This window comes from Hyla sarda, chromosome 1 (genome assembly GCF_029499605.1).
Source record: "Hyla sarda isolate aHylSar1 chromosome 1, aHylSar1.hap1, whole genome shotgun sequence".
Classification (NCBI taxonomy): Eukaryota; Metazoa; Chordata; class Amphibia; order Anura; family Hylidae; genus Hyla; species Hyla sarda.
This window is the reverse complement of record NC_079189.1, coordinates 213016515-213033619: the sequence shown is the minus strand read 5'-3', so window position 1 is coordinate 213033619 and position 17105 is coordinate 213016515. Positions and strand designations below refer to the sequence as shown.

The 17105-nt window shown below is 41.3% G+C and overlaps 1 protein-coding gene across 6 annotated transcripts in view; it reads right to left on the bottom strand.

Annotated features, from left to right (window-relative positions):
• The window catches only part of USO1 (USO1 vesicle transport factor), a 182426-nt gene that overhangs the window by 15345 nt on the left and 149976 nt on the right, over window positions 1–17105 (bottom strand). For 4 of the 6 annotated variants that reach the window (XM_056568252.1, XM_056568242.1, XM_056568232.1 and 1 more), the window contains 10 exons: window positions 15499–15653; window positions 14555–14760; window positions 13361–13381; window positions 10111–10221; window positions 9517–9635; window positions 6789–6970; window positions 5574–5695; window positions 3612–3750; window positions 3190–3353; window positions 1385–1456 (listed from right to left, as the gene is read on the bottom strand). In XM_056568252.1, the coding sequence (XP_056424227.1) occupies window positions 1385–1456; window positions 3190–3353; window positions 3612–3750; window positions 5574–5695; window positions 6789–6970; window positions 9517–9635; window positions 10111–10221; window positions 13361–13381; window positions 14555–14760; window positions 15499–15653 (1291 nt within the window). The remainder of the gene's footprint in view (window positions 1–1384; window positions 1457–3189; window positions 3354–3611; window positions 3751–5573; window positions 5696–6788; window positions 6971–9516; window positions 9636–10110; window positions 10222–13360; window positions 13382–14554; window positions 14761–15498; window positions 15654–17105) is intronic. The other 2 variants (XM_056568257.1, XM_056568275.1) reach the window with 1 other exon arrangement.

The window sequence follows — 17105 nt, the reverse complement described above, 5'->3', positions numbered from 1 at the left end:
ATGACTGGTGTGAGCATGTGAGTCTGGACCGCTTGCTGCCACAGGAGGATGGCGTGGGAGAAGAGGCCTGGTCAGAAAGGCGATTGGAAGATTTTGACAGTAGTCCAAGAACAAGAAAAGGTGGGAACAATTGTTCTCCCAAACAAAATGGGGTTCTTCCCACCACTCCTGATAGGCTGCCAAAAAAGTCTGAGCGGAGCAAAAGAAAGAAAAAAGACGCACAAAGGAGCTAAAACTGCACTGCAGGAGGGGAGAAAAAGGAGAGAAGGTGTACTTTACTTGGCTAAGCCTACCAATCAACAGAGCAGCGTGCCAGGTCAGAAATGGGGAAAAAGCAGCTTTAGTGCAGACAGCCACAAGTATAAGGAACAGTGGTAAGAGGGAGACAGAAGGGAGAGGAAGTCCCTTCCTTTCGGTCAGTAAAGAGCCTGGGAAGGTCCGCAGACAAAGTCATGTTGGAAGGGGCTGAAAATGTTAGGCCTGTCCCTAGCCTTGGAAGGAGAGTGGATATCAGACTCCACGCCAGGAGCACTGACCTGGAGCTACCCCGTGAAACACTAAGAAGGAAGTCAGAAGGAATCCCAGAGAGCTAAAAAGGGGAACTGGAGGGCTAAAAAAAATATATAAAAAAGGGGCATACTCATCTCCATCTCTTCTGCTGCCAGATAAACAAGCAGGGTCACTACCTCAATAAGACACTTTCCAATGAGCAGTATTACTGAAAGAGGGAGCAAACCTAACATCCAGGTAACCCTTTGGCTTTTTGGTGACAACGTGAGCCTGGGTGCTCCTATCTCACTTTTCCTCTGTGAGCTTAGTTTTAAACAATGTATGAGATCAACAATGCTTGCCCTGCTCTAAAAAGGAGAACAGGGAGACTCTCATCCCTGTTGTCCATGTTAAAGAAAAAACATTAAAAAAATAATGACATAAAAAGTGGCAAGACATTAAGCCTTCTATAGACATTAAGCTAAGACTGTCTTAGCCTACTTTCTGCAGGAGGGATATAGGGCTAGAAGGAGATATTTTTCAGAGCTTATGACACGAATGAGAAGTAGTGTTTTACTGATTCACTGAAATGTCAAGGTAATACTGTGTGTGCAGAGCAGGCTGAGGGGTGGGATTGACATACAGGGGGCGTGCTGTTACAGTAAGCAAGCAGTAGGCAGATCCTGGAAGCAAATTTTACTACACACATTAAAACACAGTACATTATACAGAGAAGCTGGCTGTGTGAGGAACAGAACCTACTGAGGGGAAAGCAAATGACGGCTCTTATCCAGCATGTTCAGAATTAGAAGCATTTAATTGTTTTGTACATGTGTTTCTGGTAAGCAAAAAATATAAACACATAATTAAAGTACTTGTGATAAAATAATAGTACCTTTTGAAGCTCTGTGACTTGCTCTGCGACCCTAGTGGATTGCTCTGTCTGACCCCCAGCTTGGCTGTACTTCTGTGGAACAACAAAAGAACATAAGAAGCAACTTAAAGAAAAACTCTGGTACCAGCAATATTCTAGCATGTGTCTTATTCCTGGGCAGTCATACATTTTTATAGGCATCTGGGTCATATGATCTGAACACCAGTCCAGAGCTAGCTTTCCTATGTAAAGTCACAGAGCTAGCTTTCCTATGTAAAGTCACTCTCTCATATGGTGGACTTCATGTGAACTGAAAAATTACATCATCGATTGTCAAATCCCTCTATTCCACAAGGTTCCAGCCCTATTCCCCCATATGCCCCTCCAATGTATAGAGTGCTACTGAAGATATTATTTATTCATTTTCTAAAGGACCAGAAGAGCAGTGATATAGTAGGAGAGTCCATCAACTGATAAGCTCCTAAGACTACCTGTATTTGCCATCTACAGAACCTCCAGTGTATCTGATGCAGCTTCCCTTATGGTTATAAGAGCTGACTGAGTTAGATCACAGCTGCCCTTAGACAGGAGGTTCAATATGATGAGACACCTCCCCCTCTGCCTCTGAAGAAACAAGATCTCCCCATTTAAAAATGGTCAGGAAACCACATGAAGGAGAAAAGGAACCATGATGGTGGACAGTCCCATACATGGCACATTCCCTCAAAGAAGCATACACAATGCATGAAATAGCCCAAAGCGGGGCCCGCCATGCCCCCTCCATATATCTCTATGGGAGATCTGAAAATTGCCGAACGACTCTCCCATAGAGATATATGAAGGGGGCGTGGCGGTCCTCGCTTCGGGCGGGGGTCATGACGTGGTGCTCTGGGGGAGAGCCAGGGCCCCGTACAGGAGATAATGGGGGCGCTAGTGGTCAGACACTGCGCAATCTAAAACTGTATACCCGTAAGCCGAACCAGTCTGCCTACTGAAGAGTAACTACTACTGTATGTCCAAAGTACTGCATTGTCAACTCCCGCCCCCTTCTCTCTAGGGCCTAGTGAAAGTCTTTCTTTGCTCTGCATCAGCAACCCCCCCCATTCCCCCCTTGCAATCTATATTACTGTACTGTATAGATCATCAGACCAGCACAGTGCAGGCCAATTCAGCCCAGTGCACTTTCACCAGCATTATTTTATGGAATAGCATAGAGGAATGGGTGCTGTGATTAACCAGAGAATTATGGGAAAATAAGTCATGTGTGTTCTGCTGGCAAACAGCCTAGCTCCCCCTGAAATTGTGAGAATGAAAAATAGCTGTGCACTATGGAGGGAAGTCTCTTAAAGGGGTACTCCGCCCCTAGACATCTTATCCCTTATCCAAAGGAGGGACCCCCGCAATCTCGACTGCGGCACCGAAGACATCTGATGCTCGGAGCAAACTTTGCTCCGTGCCAGATGACTGGGGATGCAGGGCGTAGGCTTGTGATGTCATGGTCACGCCCTTCCCATAGACTATTGAGGGGGTGTGACTGTGGCAACACGAGCCTCCAACGCTGCACTCAATGCTCTAAACGAACACCAGGTGCAGTAGGGAGATCGTGGGTGTCCTCAGCGGCAGGACCCCCGCGATCAGACATCTTATCCCCTATCCTTTGGATAGGGGATAAGATGTCTAGGGGCACAGTACCCCTTTAAGGGCTCAACAGCTACAGTCAGAGCTCACGGTCACCATATCACACCCATGCTAAAAATCTTTTGAAATGACAGGTGCTGTTCTAGACGCTCGCCCCCCAAAAAATCTGATATTGTGGAAAGTCTTACCAGTTTTTCTAAAAGAGCATTCTTTTCAGATAGCTCTCCTTGTAATAATTCATGCTGTTTCTTCAAATCTTCTATTTCTTCTTTTAACCGGCTGACCTCTTCAGACTGAAAGCCATTCATTTGTGCATTGCTGTTATGTGCGTTGTGATGCTGGCTATCTTTGCCTACATATAAAAAAAGAAGAAGCCTAGTGAAGAGATCTGATCTGACAAAAAGAACAAATGTAGGGTGGAAATAAGAGACAACAAACAAGGAATACAATTTGAGATTTAACAGAACGTCTTCACAAATAGGGCGGTAAAGGGAAGATTCTATAAGCCTTTGTATATATTAAGTGATATAAGTAAAATAATCAGATTCTATCACTTACAGAAGAGTCCATACCAATACAGTACTTAAAGATATGAAGATATGAATATTACCTAGTTGCACTTTTAGAAGATTATACTGATCTTTGTGCTGCTGAATCTGGGCCAGCTGCTGGGAGATTGTAGTCTGAAACTGTTCATTTTTAGCTTGTAAAGAAGAGACTGTTTGTTGCAATTCTTCCAGTTTCATGTCCTATCAAATAAAAAATAGAAGATAGATAAGCATTGGTCCACAGAGTGCCTTTGCAGATTATGGCCCAGATATACTGTTGTAAGTTTTTTGACCAGAACTACTAATTTAGTGAAAATTTCAGGAAGATTGTGGTGCACCAATAATAAGTGAGATGGGATAGTAGTGCATGGCATAGATTGTACAATCCAGGTCAGCTGATGCACAATGACCTAGGATACACACTGGTGGAGTGCTGCTACTATTGTTCCCAGTAGATGTGGTAAAGAAAGATATAAGATAATGGCCTTCATTTATCACTAACTTATTTTTTTTTTTAATTTCCATAGCAAATTTCTATTACGTTTCCCCCCCATATTCCTGAACATGATTTTCAGATGGTGGAACTTTTGGAGCAATAGACAAGTGTAATATTAAAGGGGTACTCCACTGGCCAGCATTCAGAACATTTAGTTTTGAACGCTGTGTGCGCGCTGTGGGGGTCGGTCACGCTCCCTCGTGCCATCAGGCCATGCCCTCTCAATGTAAGTCTATGGGAGGGGGCGTGACTGGTGCCACGCACCCTCCCATAGACTTACATTGAGGGGGTGGGGGCTGACATCACGAGGGCCGTGGCCGACCCCCGCGGCGTGCACACAGTGTTTGAAACTAAATGTTCTGAACGCTGGCCAGTGGAGTACCCCTTTAATATTACACTTGTCTATTGCTCCAAAAGTTTGCACCATTTAAAAATCATGTTCAGGAATATGGGGGGAAAAAATGTAATAGAAATTTGCTATGGAAATAAAAATATATATATATGTTAGTGATAAATGAAGGCCATTATCTTGTTCCAAATGCTGGCCAGTGGAGTACCCCTTTAAGTCATCCACTACAACAATAACAATAGGACATAATCACTAATGTCCAATAAAAGCTCTAATTGATCTAAGATACACTGCTGCAGCATTTTATTGTTGCCCGGACAACAGTGATGTATACAAGGCTGATTCACTAGACAGGAAATCTCTTCAGGAGACTGTGTACTGCTTTCCACCCAGCTTTTTCTCAGTCTACTGAAGACAATATTTGTCTGGTAAAGCAGCTATATTGGAGCTCTTTAGGATACTGAGAAAGCAGGGTGGCATTCAGTACACAGTGAGGGCTCAAAATCTACAGCTTTTCGAGTCTCCTAAAGAGAATATCTGTTTGGTAATGCAGCCACATTGAAGCTCTTCAGGAATCTGGGAAAGCTGGGTGGTGCACATACTGCAGGACACCCAGCTTACCCAGTATACTGAAGTCGCAACAGTGCTGTTCATCCTTCCAGAACTCTAGCGCTTCCATGCCCTCTCTCAGTCCCCACACTGATGTGTTCTCTACCCCCCTCACTTCTCTTAGCCCGCAAAAATGTTTCTCTTCTCTGCCCACCCCATCACATCTCCCTGCCTCCGCACTAACTATTTTCAGCACCTGCCTGCCGAACAGTTAAATCATATTTTACCATCACATTGGTCCAGTGGCAGAATGCTTAAAGCTACTGGACAATCCCTGCAGCCTAAGAGTAACACACTTAGGAGATGTACTGGAAGTGCCACAGCCTTGCATGGAACTTTAGACAAAAAAAAAAACCCCACCCTTGCATAAGGGGGTCGGTTAGGGTTGATTTAACTCTTATGTTCTTAGTTGACATATAATTAACATGTGTACTAAGTTTCATCAAAACATCTCCAGGAATTTAGAAGTTATGGTAGCACATACACACAGGTTGAGATTTATAGCAATATATATATACATATACACACATATATATATATATATATATTAGTAACTACTTTTTTTTTTACCTGCTCTCGGATAACATTTTTGTAGTGAGATATGATATTGTCATGCTGCTCCAGAGACTTTTTCACTTCTTCTTCTTTCTTGTCTTCTTCACTAGATTTGTAGATAGCTTTGATAATGACCACTAGAGCAAAGAAAAGTGGAAGTAAATGTTGCAGCTATTTCATCACAACACTAGTTCAGAATCCTATTATTTTCTACACATAGTAATAAGCACATATAAATCTGCATATACAAACACATTATAGGCATATAGGGACACGACCAGATATTACAACACTGGGTCATTTGGAATAATCCATATGGAAGCATACATTTATTGTTGTACCATCTTCTTATGGGACTTTCTTATCATTTGTGTTTGAAAGCGTGGCAGATATCTTTTATATGTTCTCTGTTGTCAAGAGTACATTGATATTGTGTGCCCTACATTAGTATCTGTGAAAAGACTCATTTATTTTTATTTGGTCTCTCACGCATGTAGTTTTCATACACACACGGATTACATTTTGCTCTCATCCTACATATATAGGGGGAGATGTATTAAACCTGTGCAGAGGAACAGTGAAGCAGTTGTCCATAGAAACCTGTCATATTCCAAAGTTAATTTTTAGAGGCTTTTTTTTATTTAAAAAAATAATAATAATAAAAAAGGAGTTGGAATATGATTGGTTGTTATGGACAACTGCTTCACTTATACAAGATTTGATATATTTCCCCATAGTGCATACAGCTTAGTTTTTGCTGCCAGTTCTCTATATGGAAGAGCATGTACTAAAATGTAACTCTAGTGAAGAATTAAAACTTCACAACCTACATAGGTCTTCATGTGCAGAATATTTAGAAGACATTTCTCCGCAAACCTCAATGGCCTGTATTGCAGATTACTACGTCTTGTAAGCAATGCTGCACATACACTGGAGCTGCCCCATCATGGTCACTATCTCCACACGTCCTAGTTCACACTACATGCTTCTCCTCCTCCTCCCTCCCCTCTTACACTGCAGATAGAGATCTAAAGCCCAGTGTTTCCCAACCAGGGTGCCTGCAGCTGTTGCAAAACTACAACTCCTAGCATGCCCGGACAGCCAAAGGCTGTCCGGGCATGCTGGAAGTTGTAGCTTTGCAACAGCTGGAGGCACCCTGGTAGGGAAACACTGACCTAGCCAGTTCCCTCTCTCCTAGAAAAAAAAACACAATACAGATAGGCGTCTTACCCTCTAATTCCTTAACTAACTTGGTGAACTCGTGGTCAAACATCATGTGGTCAGGACTGGAGAAGTTTGGCTGAGGTTTCTGCGCAGCCTTTGAATAAAATTCATGCTTTGTGATGAAGCTCAGCTTTTCTGTAAAGATCTCCTTTCCTATTCTCTTTTCTATCAATTGCTTTAACTTCTCTCTGAAGAAACAAAACCAAGCCACCAAGGTTAACAATTATAGCACATCTTAAAAGGGGTTATCCAGGAAAAACTTTTTTTTATATATATCAACTGGCTCCAGAAAGTTAAACAGATTTGTAAATTACGTCTATTAAAAAATCTTAATCCTTTCAGTACTTATGAGCTTCTGAAGTTGAGTTGTTCTTTTCTGTCTAAGTGTTCTCTGATGACACGTGTCTCGGGAACCTCGCAGTATAGAAGAAAATCCCCATAGCAAACTTCTTCTAAACTGGGCGGTTCCCGAGACACATGTCATCAGAGAGCACTTAGACAGAAAAGAACAACTCAACTTCAGAAGCTCATAAGTACTGAAAGGATTAAGATTTTTTAATAGAAGTAATTTACAAATCTGTTTAACTTTCTGGAGCCAGTTGATTTATAAAAAGTTTTTTCCTGGATAACCCCTTTAACTGGCATTGGGTATCAATGCAACAAACTCCAAATGGGGGACAGTTACAAGTGGGATACCGCAAGGGTCAATACTAGGTACACTTCTTTTCAATATGTTTATTAATGATCTTGTAGAGGGATTACAGAGAAGAATTTCTATATTTGCAGATAACACTAAACTAATAACATTACAGATCATATTTGGAGTTGGGAAGGAATTTTTCCCACTGATACAAGGCAAATGGCATCAGTCTCATAAGGTTTTAGCCTTTCTCTGGATCAACACAGTAGGGTTATAGGTTTAACCTAAAAAGACTCGTCTTTTTTCATCCTTAAAGAGGAAGTCCAGTATCAAAAAAACGTATCCTCTCTCCACAGGATAGGGGATAAGTGTCAAATCGTCAGGCATCCGACCAGTGGAACACCCGCCTGTCGCCCTGTTTGCACGAATGCAGTGTGTCGGCCACAGCATGAAGCTGTGGCCGACACGTCCTCTCCATGCATCTCTATGGGAGAGCAAGAGATACAGCGTTCGGGTATCTCCGGATCGCAATAGAGATGCATGAAGGGTGCATGCCGGCCACAGTTTTTTGCCGTGGTTGACACAATGCATTCATGTAGAGAGCCAGGGCCCCGAGGAGGAGATCTGCGGATTTGGAATATGTTTTTTTTTTTATACTGTATAACTCCTTTAACTTTGTAAGACTGCAGTCACATCATGTTTGGGGCATGACAGCCGAATCTGGCAAAAGAATTTGAAAACCGGCTGCTGCCGTATCACAGCTGTATCCCATTTATTTCAATGATCCGGATGGACTCAGCTAGTGACTCTGGTCGGGTAATTTCTGGACCATATCTGTTTTTGTTGCCAGACTTAAAACCACACCAATTCTGCCTTGATCCAGATAAATAAAATAACGTGTCATTTAATCTATAATGCCAAGATAATGCAGACCACCATTTAGTGTCATAAGCACAGCTGCGCTGTTTCTGGGGTGTCAGTAACAGCTCACCTACCAGAAGTGTGGTAATGTGGTCTGTCTTGGTCCCTATCCCCCAAGACATAGCAATGTGATTCCCATCTCCACAAGGGGTCTGGCTTGCTCTAGCATCTGCATCAGGACCCTTGCTGATTTAACACTCTGAGATAGAGGGGATAGAGCACAGGCACAGCTGTGAGCAGGGAATAGGCAGGGTACATGACAGTTTGACATGGGGGCAAAGGCTGCCAGGAAATGTAGTTTAGGAATGGTGCGTGCTCCAGGTAATAAAACTGCTCTTCCGAATGGGGTCTGAGGATCAGGATACTGGCACATCAGGAACCGGTCTTTTTGGGAGGAAACATACATGGAGTCCCTGGTGAGTGTAACCAACAGCATGTGGAGTAATGTTTTTACACATATCATTAGGTAAAACCTTTATGATCAAACACGGGTCTGAAGACTGGGAGAGCAAGAATAGAAGCTGTTGTAGTGCCCACTTCCACTGCATAAAGCTTAGATAGTGAGGATTATGAAAATGGGCAGGGAAGGGTAGTGAAGGGGGTCCCATTTTTACCATGACGTTTCATGGTTACCGCTGCTGTCTAAATTACCCTTTCTGTGAAGTAAGGTGCTATATACCCCATAGCTGCTTATAACACCTAAGGATCAGAAAACAAAGGCCTTAAAGATTGCAAAAAAATAAATAAAAAAAAAGGTTTTAAATGGAGCTTTACATTAGCATATTTGAACCAGCTGAATTCAGCATAATTATATATGGGGAGATTATGTGTTAAAGGGAACCTGTCACTAGTTTCTTGCTGCCCGAAGCACAGGGATATACCCTACATTCTGAATGGCTGTGCCGATTTAGAGAATGCAGAGTTTTCTAAACTTTAGCAGGAACGAGACTTATCAGGGCGATTCACTGAGCCTGATATACAGATATCTTTCTAGATGCAAAAAGGAAAAGATCTGTAATTCAGGACTGATGGACTACCCCGATAAATCGTAGCCTAGTTCCTGACAAAACAACTTTGATCCCTTTAAAACAGCACAGTCTTTTGCAGTGAATCACACATTGTAATAAGGGGGGCCTGTCAGTGTTTCACTTGTTCGGAGAGTGAAATACTTACTTGGTATTGTTCTCAAGTGAGTTATCATTATAGTAAATGCAGATTCCCAGGAGTAGGGCACACAGGCCCTGAACAAGCTGCTCCTCTTCTCCAAGGTTCTCTGATATCTGCCCTGTAAGCTTTATAGTATGTCTACTAAGGAAGTCAAATCTTATGAAAATAAATAAAACATGATATATATGTATATACACTTTCCTCTAGGCAGAGTGATCACGCTCATAAAGCATTTTGTCCCATCATCATTGTCCCAAGTAGTCTGTGTGGTCCTGCAAAGCCAAAAACAAGGCTACCCGGAGCTCCACATGTCACAGCGGTCTCCTGAGGTCTAGTGCTGGAAGTGGCATCAGCCACAGGCCAGGCTTCTCTAGTCATCCCTGTGACTGGAGATCAGTCAGTTACTCATTTAATAGTATTCCATTTTATATAGAAGTGCCCCCACCCTTCCCAAATTTTTAAATACAGAATACAACTTCAGTGTTTCCTTTTTTCTTGCCATTTGTATGCCAATTATGTTGGCAAAGAAATGATAATGGTATTGCGAATTAGCTCCATTGTTCTTACAGCTTTTCTAAACCCATAATATAAAAAGGATACAAAAGGCACATTAGATGCATTGTGTAGGAAATGTGTAACAGCAATGGGACAGTTGGTTAACCAAGTGCACAGCAACATTAAAAGTCCAACTCTGGTCTGCACCTTACTACCCTGCAGAAATGGGAAACAATGAACAAGCACTTATACGATCATATCAGCAATTTCTCATGTGATACATGACAACAAGGAGATTCACAAGTAACTGGACACTTCCGGCAGGTTTTTTAGTACTGTATAGTTGTTGAGATGCCCATACACATTAGTTGATCAAAATTGGCTGTGTTTAACATCTTCATCTGATTGTTCAGGTCATCTGACCATCAACCTACTTCTATCTATACACTTTACACTGAAAACTATATAATTTACATAAAAAAATACTAATAGTACACTTTATAAATCTTGTCTCAGGAAAAGCAATCAATAGCGGATCAATGGGGTCTGATAATGGCACCCTTACGGATTGACTAAATGAATGAAGAGCCAGGGTATGCCAAATCCTCTTTAATGTTTAGCCAGATTCTGCCGCATACAGCTGTTCAGTCCCATTATAGATCTATCTGGAGTGGGTATTAAAGACCCATCCAGTGTTAAAACTTAAAGGGGTACTCCGGTGGAAAACTTTTTTTTTATCAACTGGTGCCAGAAAGTTAAACAGATTTGTAAATTACGTCTATTAAAAAATCTTAATCCTTCCAGTACTTATTAGCTGCTGAATACTACAGAGTAAATTATTTTCTTTTTGGAACACAGAGCTCTCTGCTGAATCATGAGCACAGTGCTCTCTGCTGACATCTCTGTCCATTTTAGGAACTGTCCAGAGCAGCATATGTTTGCCATTTGGATTTTCTCCCACTCTGGAAAGTTCTTAAAATGGACAGAGATATCAGCAGAGAAATTCCTCTGTAGTATTCTAAGCAGCTAATAAGTACTGGAAGGATTAAGATTTTTTTAATAGAAGTAATTTACAAATCTGTTTAACTTTCTACCACCAGTTGATTTAAAAAAAAAAAAAGTTTTACCACGGAGTACCCCTTTAATGATAAAAGCCCCTGTAACGTTGAAAATGCAGTCCTATCTGCAGACATCAGGTTATCAAGCAGAAAGAGCTGAGCAGATTGATGTATAGGAGTCCAGTGTGTGGTCCTACATGACAGCTTTTCCTATAGGACTGTGTGTGTGTATATATATATATATATATATATATATATATATATATATATATGCACAGTGGGGAAAAGACCATTTATAGCATGCACAGACTTTTAGTGACATGTCCTAGTGACAGCAACAAAGTTAGAAAATTGCTTAGGTAACTCCATAATGCAATAGCAAAACAATTATAATGAGGTTAGTTCAAGTCAATTTTATAAGTGTATTAAAACAAAATAGCTATTTTCTTGGAACAACCAATAAAACATAGTAGAAACTTACAGAAATAAGGAAAAAAAAAGTTAAGGTGTCACTGTCATTTGAAAAACTTTCGATATGTCCAAGAGAGACATGTGAAAAGCTTTGATCAGTCGGGGTCCCCAGTGATCACTAGAATAAGCGAGGAGCAGCAGAGTTTTTTTCTCCTGGCCTCTCTCCTTGCTGCAAAGGACACATCACATTCTATAGAAAGGCTGTCTCCATTAGCAACAAGTGACAAAGGGAGAGAACAGTTCAGCTGAGTGCTTCTCTTTGCTCATTTTAACAATTGTCTCCGCATCTAGAACCTGACTGATCAAATCTTTTGACATGTCTCTATGACAAGCCAAAAGTTTTTTTTAATGACAGGGGCATTTTAACATTTATTTGTTTTGGTGTCACGAAATATTTACACAGCAAGCATTCACACACAAGCAATATGAATAAATACCTGGGAAACATTCAGTGTCCACTAGGGAATGTAATACCTATCATTGTTTTCACTATTTATAACCATATACTGTCCTATATCATTTTCTAATGAGTTAAAATTTTCTTAATGTAGATTTTTTAAATCTATTTTCTGTACACAGTTACAATGGCGACCATCTTGGCTGTGCAGCATTCAATGATTGGTTTTACAAAAGCAGCATGACTGACAGAGTTCGCTATGCTCCGGACCCACAACGCCTCTCTCTCTGGCTAAGTGATGCTGTTGACTGACACACAGAGCTTTGGCTGGAATTTCAATGGGACTCTGCTGCACCATTTACTATGAAATTCACTATGAAATTTGCGACAGACGTTCCACTGCAGAAATTCCAGACTCCAGACTCGTGTTTATTCTTTTGGCTGAATGCAACTGGATGGTGCATTTCCGAGCAGTTCTAGTGCCCAGCATCCCTGTCAATCAGCTGTTCAGCAGAGCCATGGCTTTGGCATATACACAATGAAGCAGATGCTCCATTCAAAGTGATGAAGTCAGGTTAATGCAGCACAGTTCCCACTGGACAATAGCAGGGCTGCAGTAACCCAGCAGAACCACATCACAATAACGGAGCTATCTGCTCCTGGTCCGGTTCACTGTGTAGATGCCGACACCACAACTCTGCCGAACAGCCGATAAACAGGGTGATGGTGTCAGCACCCTGCCGATCAGGTATTGATGGCCTACTCTGAGGTAAGGTTATCTATAAAGAGTCCCAGAAAAACCCTTTAAATGTATTAATCTTAGAGAGCTATGCCTGCGGAAAATCATTTAGATGGCATGGCATAATCTTGGGTAGTAAGAATCAATTGATGCCACTAGCAGAGCACCCTTTAAACAAGGTTTGACAAATTGAAGCAAAGGTCTGTGTGGGGGTACATTAATAAGATAGAAAAGATAGATTTAGAAACAAAATGTATCTTCAAGTAAAAAGAAAGGTGTGAAGGGCACTTATAAAAGATTGTGTTTGCTCCTTTAAAGATGCAACTGTACCATCCAACCCAGAACTGTGGAACAGTACTCTAAACAATAGAATAAATAAACCTTTATAATTGACTATATGGCGATTCAGAATGCATCTTTAAATAAGGAATTGAGCGTCTAGTTCATCTCTCCAGTTAAGAAGACATGGACTCTAGAATCATGGAGTAGTCATGCTGCTTCCTGTAAGCACCAGTGATAAGCCCAGAGCCCTGTAATGGGAATACCACAGCAGAGGAGAGACCATGTGAGTAAGAGTCACTGCAGAGCAGTTACTTAAAGGGTTAAATGAAAAAAAAAAAAAAACCCATACTGAAAAAGCAAGAAAAAGAAGCCCTGCAGTGTCAGCAAGCAATGCCAACATATACATACCCGTCTGTCGATCTTATCCCCCTGCAAATTATACATCATACATTTAATCTCTTCAAAGCAGGTACTGGAATAAAATTATTATTGTACTGATAAATTCATCACAAATCACACAATAACAGTCACCCACCCTGACTTGTCACGTACACACTATTCTTTATATCAAATATGTCAGTGTCAGGCAAGTTACAATATGAAATAATATATGGCATGGATACAGGTCAAAGGGATTGTATTTTTGGAATAGTAATAAATAATCATGAATGTGATTGTGTAGAGAACAAAGGGTCCTCAGTGCCACCTTAAAGTTAACTGAACTGGGCACAGAAGGACTGCAGGGGACTCTGGCTGTAAATACTGAATTACAACTTAGGCTGAGTGCATTGCATTGGAGATTCTGTTGGAAGCCTCCAACTCAGCTTTTATCAAAAATGCTAAACAAAATAATAAAGCAGTTAGCAGTATAAGTTCTGGTATAATGCTGGACTTCAGGCTGGAAAACCGAAGGACCCTAAAAGTTAATGGGGTTCATCCCAATGTGGTGGTAATGATGGGATGGCTGAATCTCCCGTGAAATTGAAAAACATTTTTTTTTATTTTTTTTTTTACAACGCTACCTGATCTATATATATTTTAAACTAGTAAAAGAAAACAATCTATTCATTTTTTTAAATGATAAATATTTAATAAATTCCATTCAACATAGCAGACACAGATGCCTCCAATCGCCATGGTAGTCGACTGGCACCCTGTGATGGCAGCACCTGTCAGACAGCCCTCTAAATGCCACAATCACAATTTATCACAGCATTTAAGAGGTCAAAGAATAAAGAGTCAGATTTTTTTCCTCCAGAAACAGAATTAATATTGCTGATACAGCAACTCATTCTCATTCAGGGTGAGATGCAATACCAGACACAGTACCATGATAAGAGTGGTGATGATTGTGGGTAAAAAAAGAATCCTCTTATTTTCTAATAAAATGTAAACCCTAGCACTAACATAGAAATAAACCTTGTAAATCTAGGCATAAAAATTTCTAACCCGCCCAAATTTTCCCAAATAGATCTATTTTAGATAAATGTTCACGCTTCATTCCGAGGAAGCACTGAAAAGACTGTGGAGAAAGTAGGATTTATCAAGGTTTGTAAGGTGCAATTCTTTGGCATATTTCAGAAGCCAAGTAAATTCTCATACCTGTGCCAAGATGTTGGTACATTGTTGTAGCAAAGACACAGGTGGATTTCCAATACTCGTAGCAAGCTGGACCCTGAGCAGTTGTTCTTTTTGGGTAGCATTCTCTAACAATGCGTGAGCCAGTGCGACTGCGGCACACCAGTTTGAGAGGGAATCTGTAGAAAAGAGACCTCCACAGAGTAGCTGTCCAGCAGACAAGGAAGTAGCTGTAAGAAGAAACAGATATTAATACGCAATCATTTGTTCGTTGTACCAGTCCCTCTCTTTGGTGCAGCTAACACTATAATAATGCAATAACCATAATCCCCAATAAGTTGTGTATCACAGTTACATCAGCAAGGATTTCATCTTTATGCTTTATAACTGCAGAAATGAAAGCCAGAAAAGAAACATACTACTTATTGCCAAATAATTCTAATACATGTCGCAGATCTTGTTTTATATAGAGAGAATTGGACAAAGCTGACCTAACGTCTTGGAGATTTATAAGGGGACAACATCTGCATGGAGTTTGCAAGTTCTTCAAGTGTTTGTGTGGGTTTCCATATGGAAAGTACAGGCTGTACAGTGTGGCGGAATATGTTGGCGCTATATAAAAGGAATTATTATTATAAGCATGGACTTCAGGCTATTATCTGTTCAGAGTGGACAGATGACAAACGTTTAACTGGTTGGGTCTGATCTACATGGCTAATGCTAATCTCAAAAACATAGCAGTTAGGTCCGGTCAGAAAACCGTATACCGGGCAAAAATGAGCCGACCCGAGTCAGCGTTTCACTCTGGTTGGCTCATTGAAATGAATTACATACGGGCCGAATACAGCTGGGATACAGGAACGCCCCGTTTTCGCTCCCCCCCCCCAGCCGTATACGGTCCCATATTGCTGAAAATGTAATGTGAACCCAGCCTTATTCAGAAGCTGTGAAGAAATAAGAGGCAGTACCATCAATAGTTGAAGGGAGAAGAGTTGCTACAATTTCTCCTTGACCCTTCTGGTTCTTGTAAAGGAAGCACTGGAAACAATAAAGAACGGCACATCTCAGGACAAAGGGCTGCCTTTCATTCACCATGGACATTAAAAGCACTACAATGGCAGGCCTTCAGGGAAACATGAGGAAGAAAAAAATGAATTTATAAGTATGTAAAAACAGAAAACAAACAATATTACAATTTCCTCTCCACTGTGATTACTAGAAGATATTGCCTTTGTGCTGCTGTAGTGATGGGAACACTGGACTTGTGCACGTACAGGGAAAATAGACACCTTCCACCCAACATTCATCAGTTAAACAGATAAAAGCAAGGTTTAACATGGACACTGGAAATTCTCCTACGTTTACATAATAATGGTGCATCTGCCACATTGGGGGAAATTTATCAAAATCAGTGGAGAGGAAAAGTTGACCAGTTGCCCATAGCAACCAATCAGATTGCTTCTTTCATTTTTAACAAAACAAGGCCTCTGAAAAATAAAAGAAACGATCTGATTGGTTGCTATGGGCAACTGGTCAACTTTTCCTCAGCACGGGTTTTGATAAATCTCCTCCATTGTTCTTTTCATAAAAAGAGAGTCTATGTCAGAGCTGTTATTGTCAAAATAAGAAGTGGAAAGGGGGTTTAAATAACACGGATACTCATAAGCATAACAGAAAAACGTATCTCCTTACACCGTGATGCACGTCAATAAGGTATGTTTAATAATGTTAAAGTGGACCTCAAAAAATAAGATTGCATCATCATTAAAGGGGGTATCCAGAGATTGATACTTCCAAAAACAGCTCCAAACCTGTTCTCAGGTTGTGTGTGGTATTACTGCTTTGCTCCTTTCACTTCAATGGAACTGAGCTGCAAAAACACACAGTCTGAGAACAGAAGTGGCATTGGTTTTGGAAATTAGCTTTGTTTTTCCATCACTGTATAACCCCTTTAACCTGTTAAAGATGAAAGACGTACAGGTACACCTTTGCATCCCAGTACTAAATGACCAAGGGTGTACCTGTACGCCGAGTCCTTAAAGGAGAACTCCAGAATATAAAAATTGTCCCCCATACTGCCGGCGATCCTCTTTCTGGTTGCCGGTGGTCGGAGAATCATACTGCGCTCAGCCAATCACCAGCCGCAGCAAAGCCCGACTCGGCTGGCGATAGGCTGAGCGGCAGCGTGAGAACGCTTCAGGACACAAAATTCTTCACTACACCGGCACCTGCTGCCGGGGCCAAAACCGTCACACTGCCGCTCAGCCTATTGCCGGCCGAGTCGGGACTTCACTGCGGCCGGTGATTGGCTGAGTGCAGTATGACCACCGGCAACCAGGAAGAGGATCACGGCGGAGACCAGAGCCGGTTACCAGAGGAGCGAAGGAAGGTATGTACATCTTTATTTTTTTTACTGTTCGCAGTATGGGGGACAATTTTTATATTCTGGAGTTCTCCTTTAAGTGGCTTTGAAGCAAGCTCAAACAGTAGCCAGGCACTCACTGTTAAACACCGCTGCCGGTCATCAAAAAAAGAAAAAGAAAAAAAGAGGGAAACTAAAAATCTCCGGTTACTC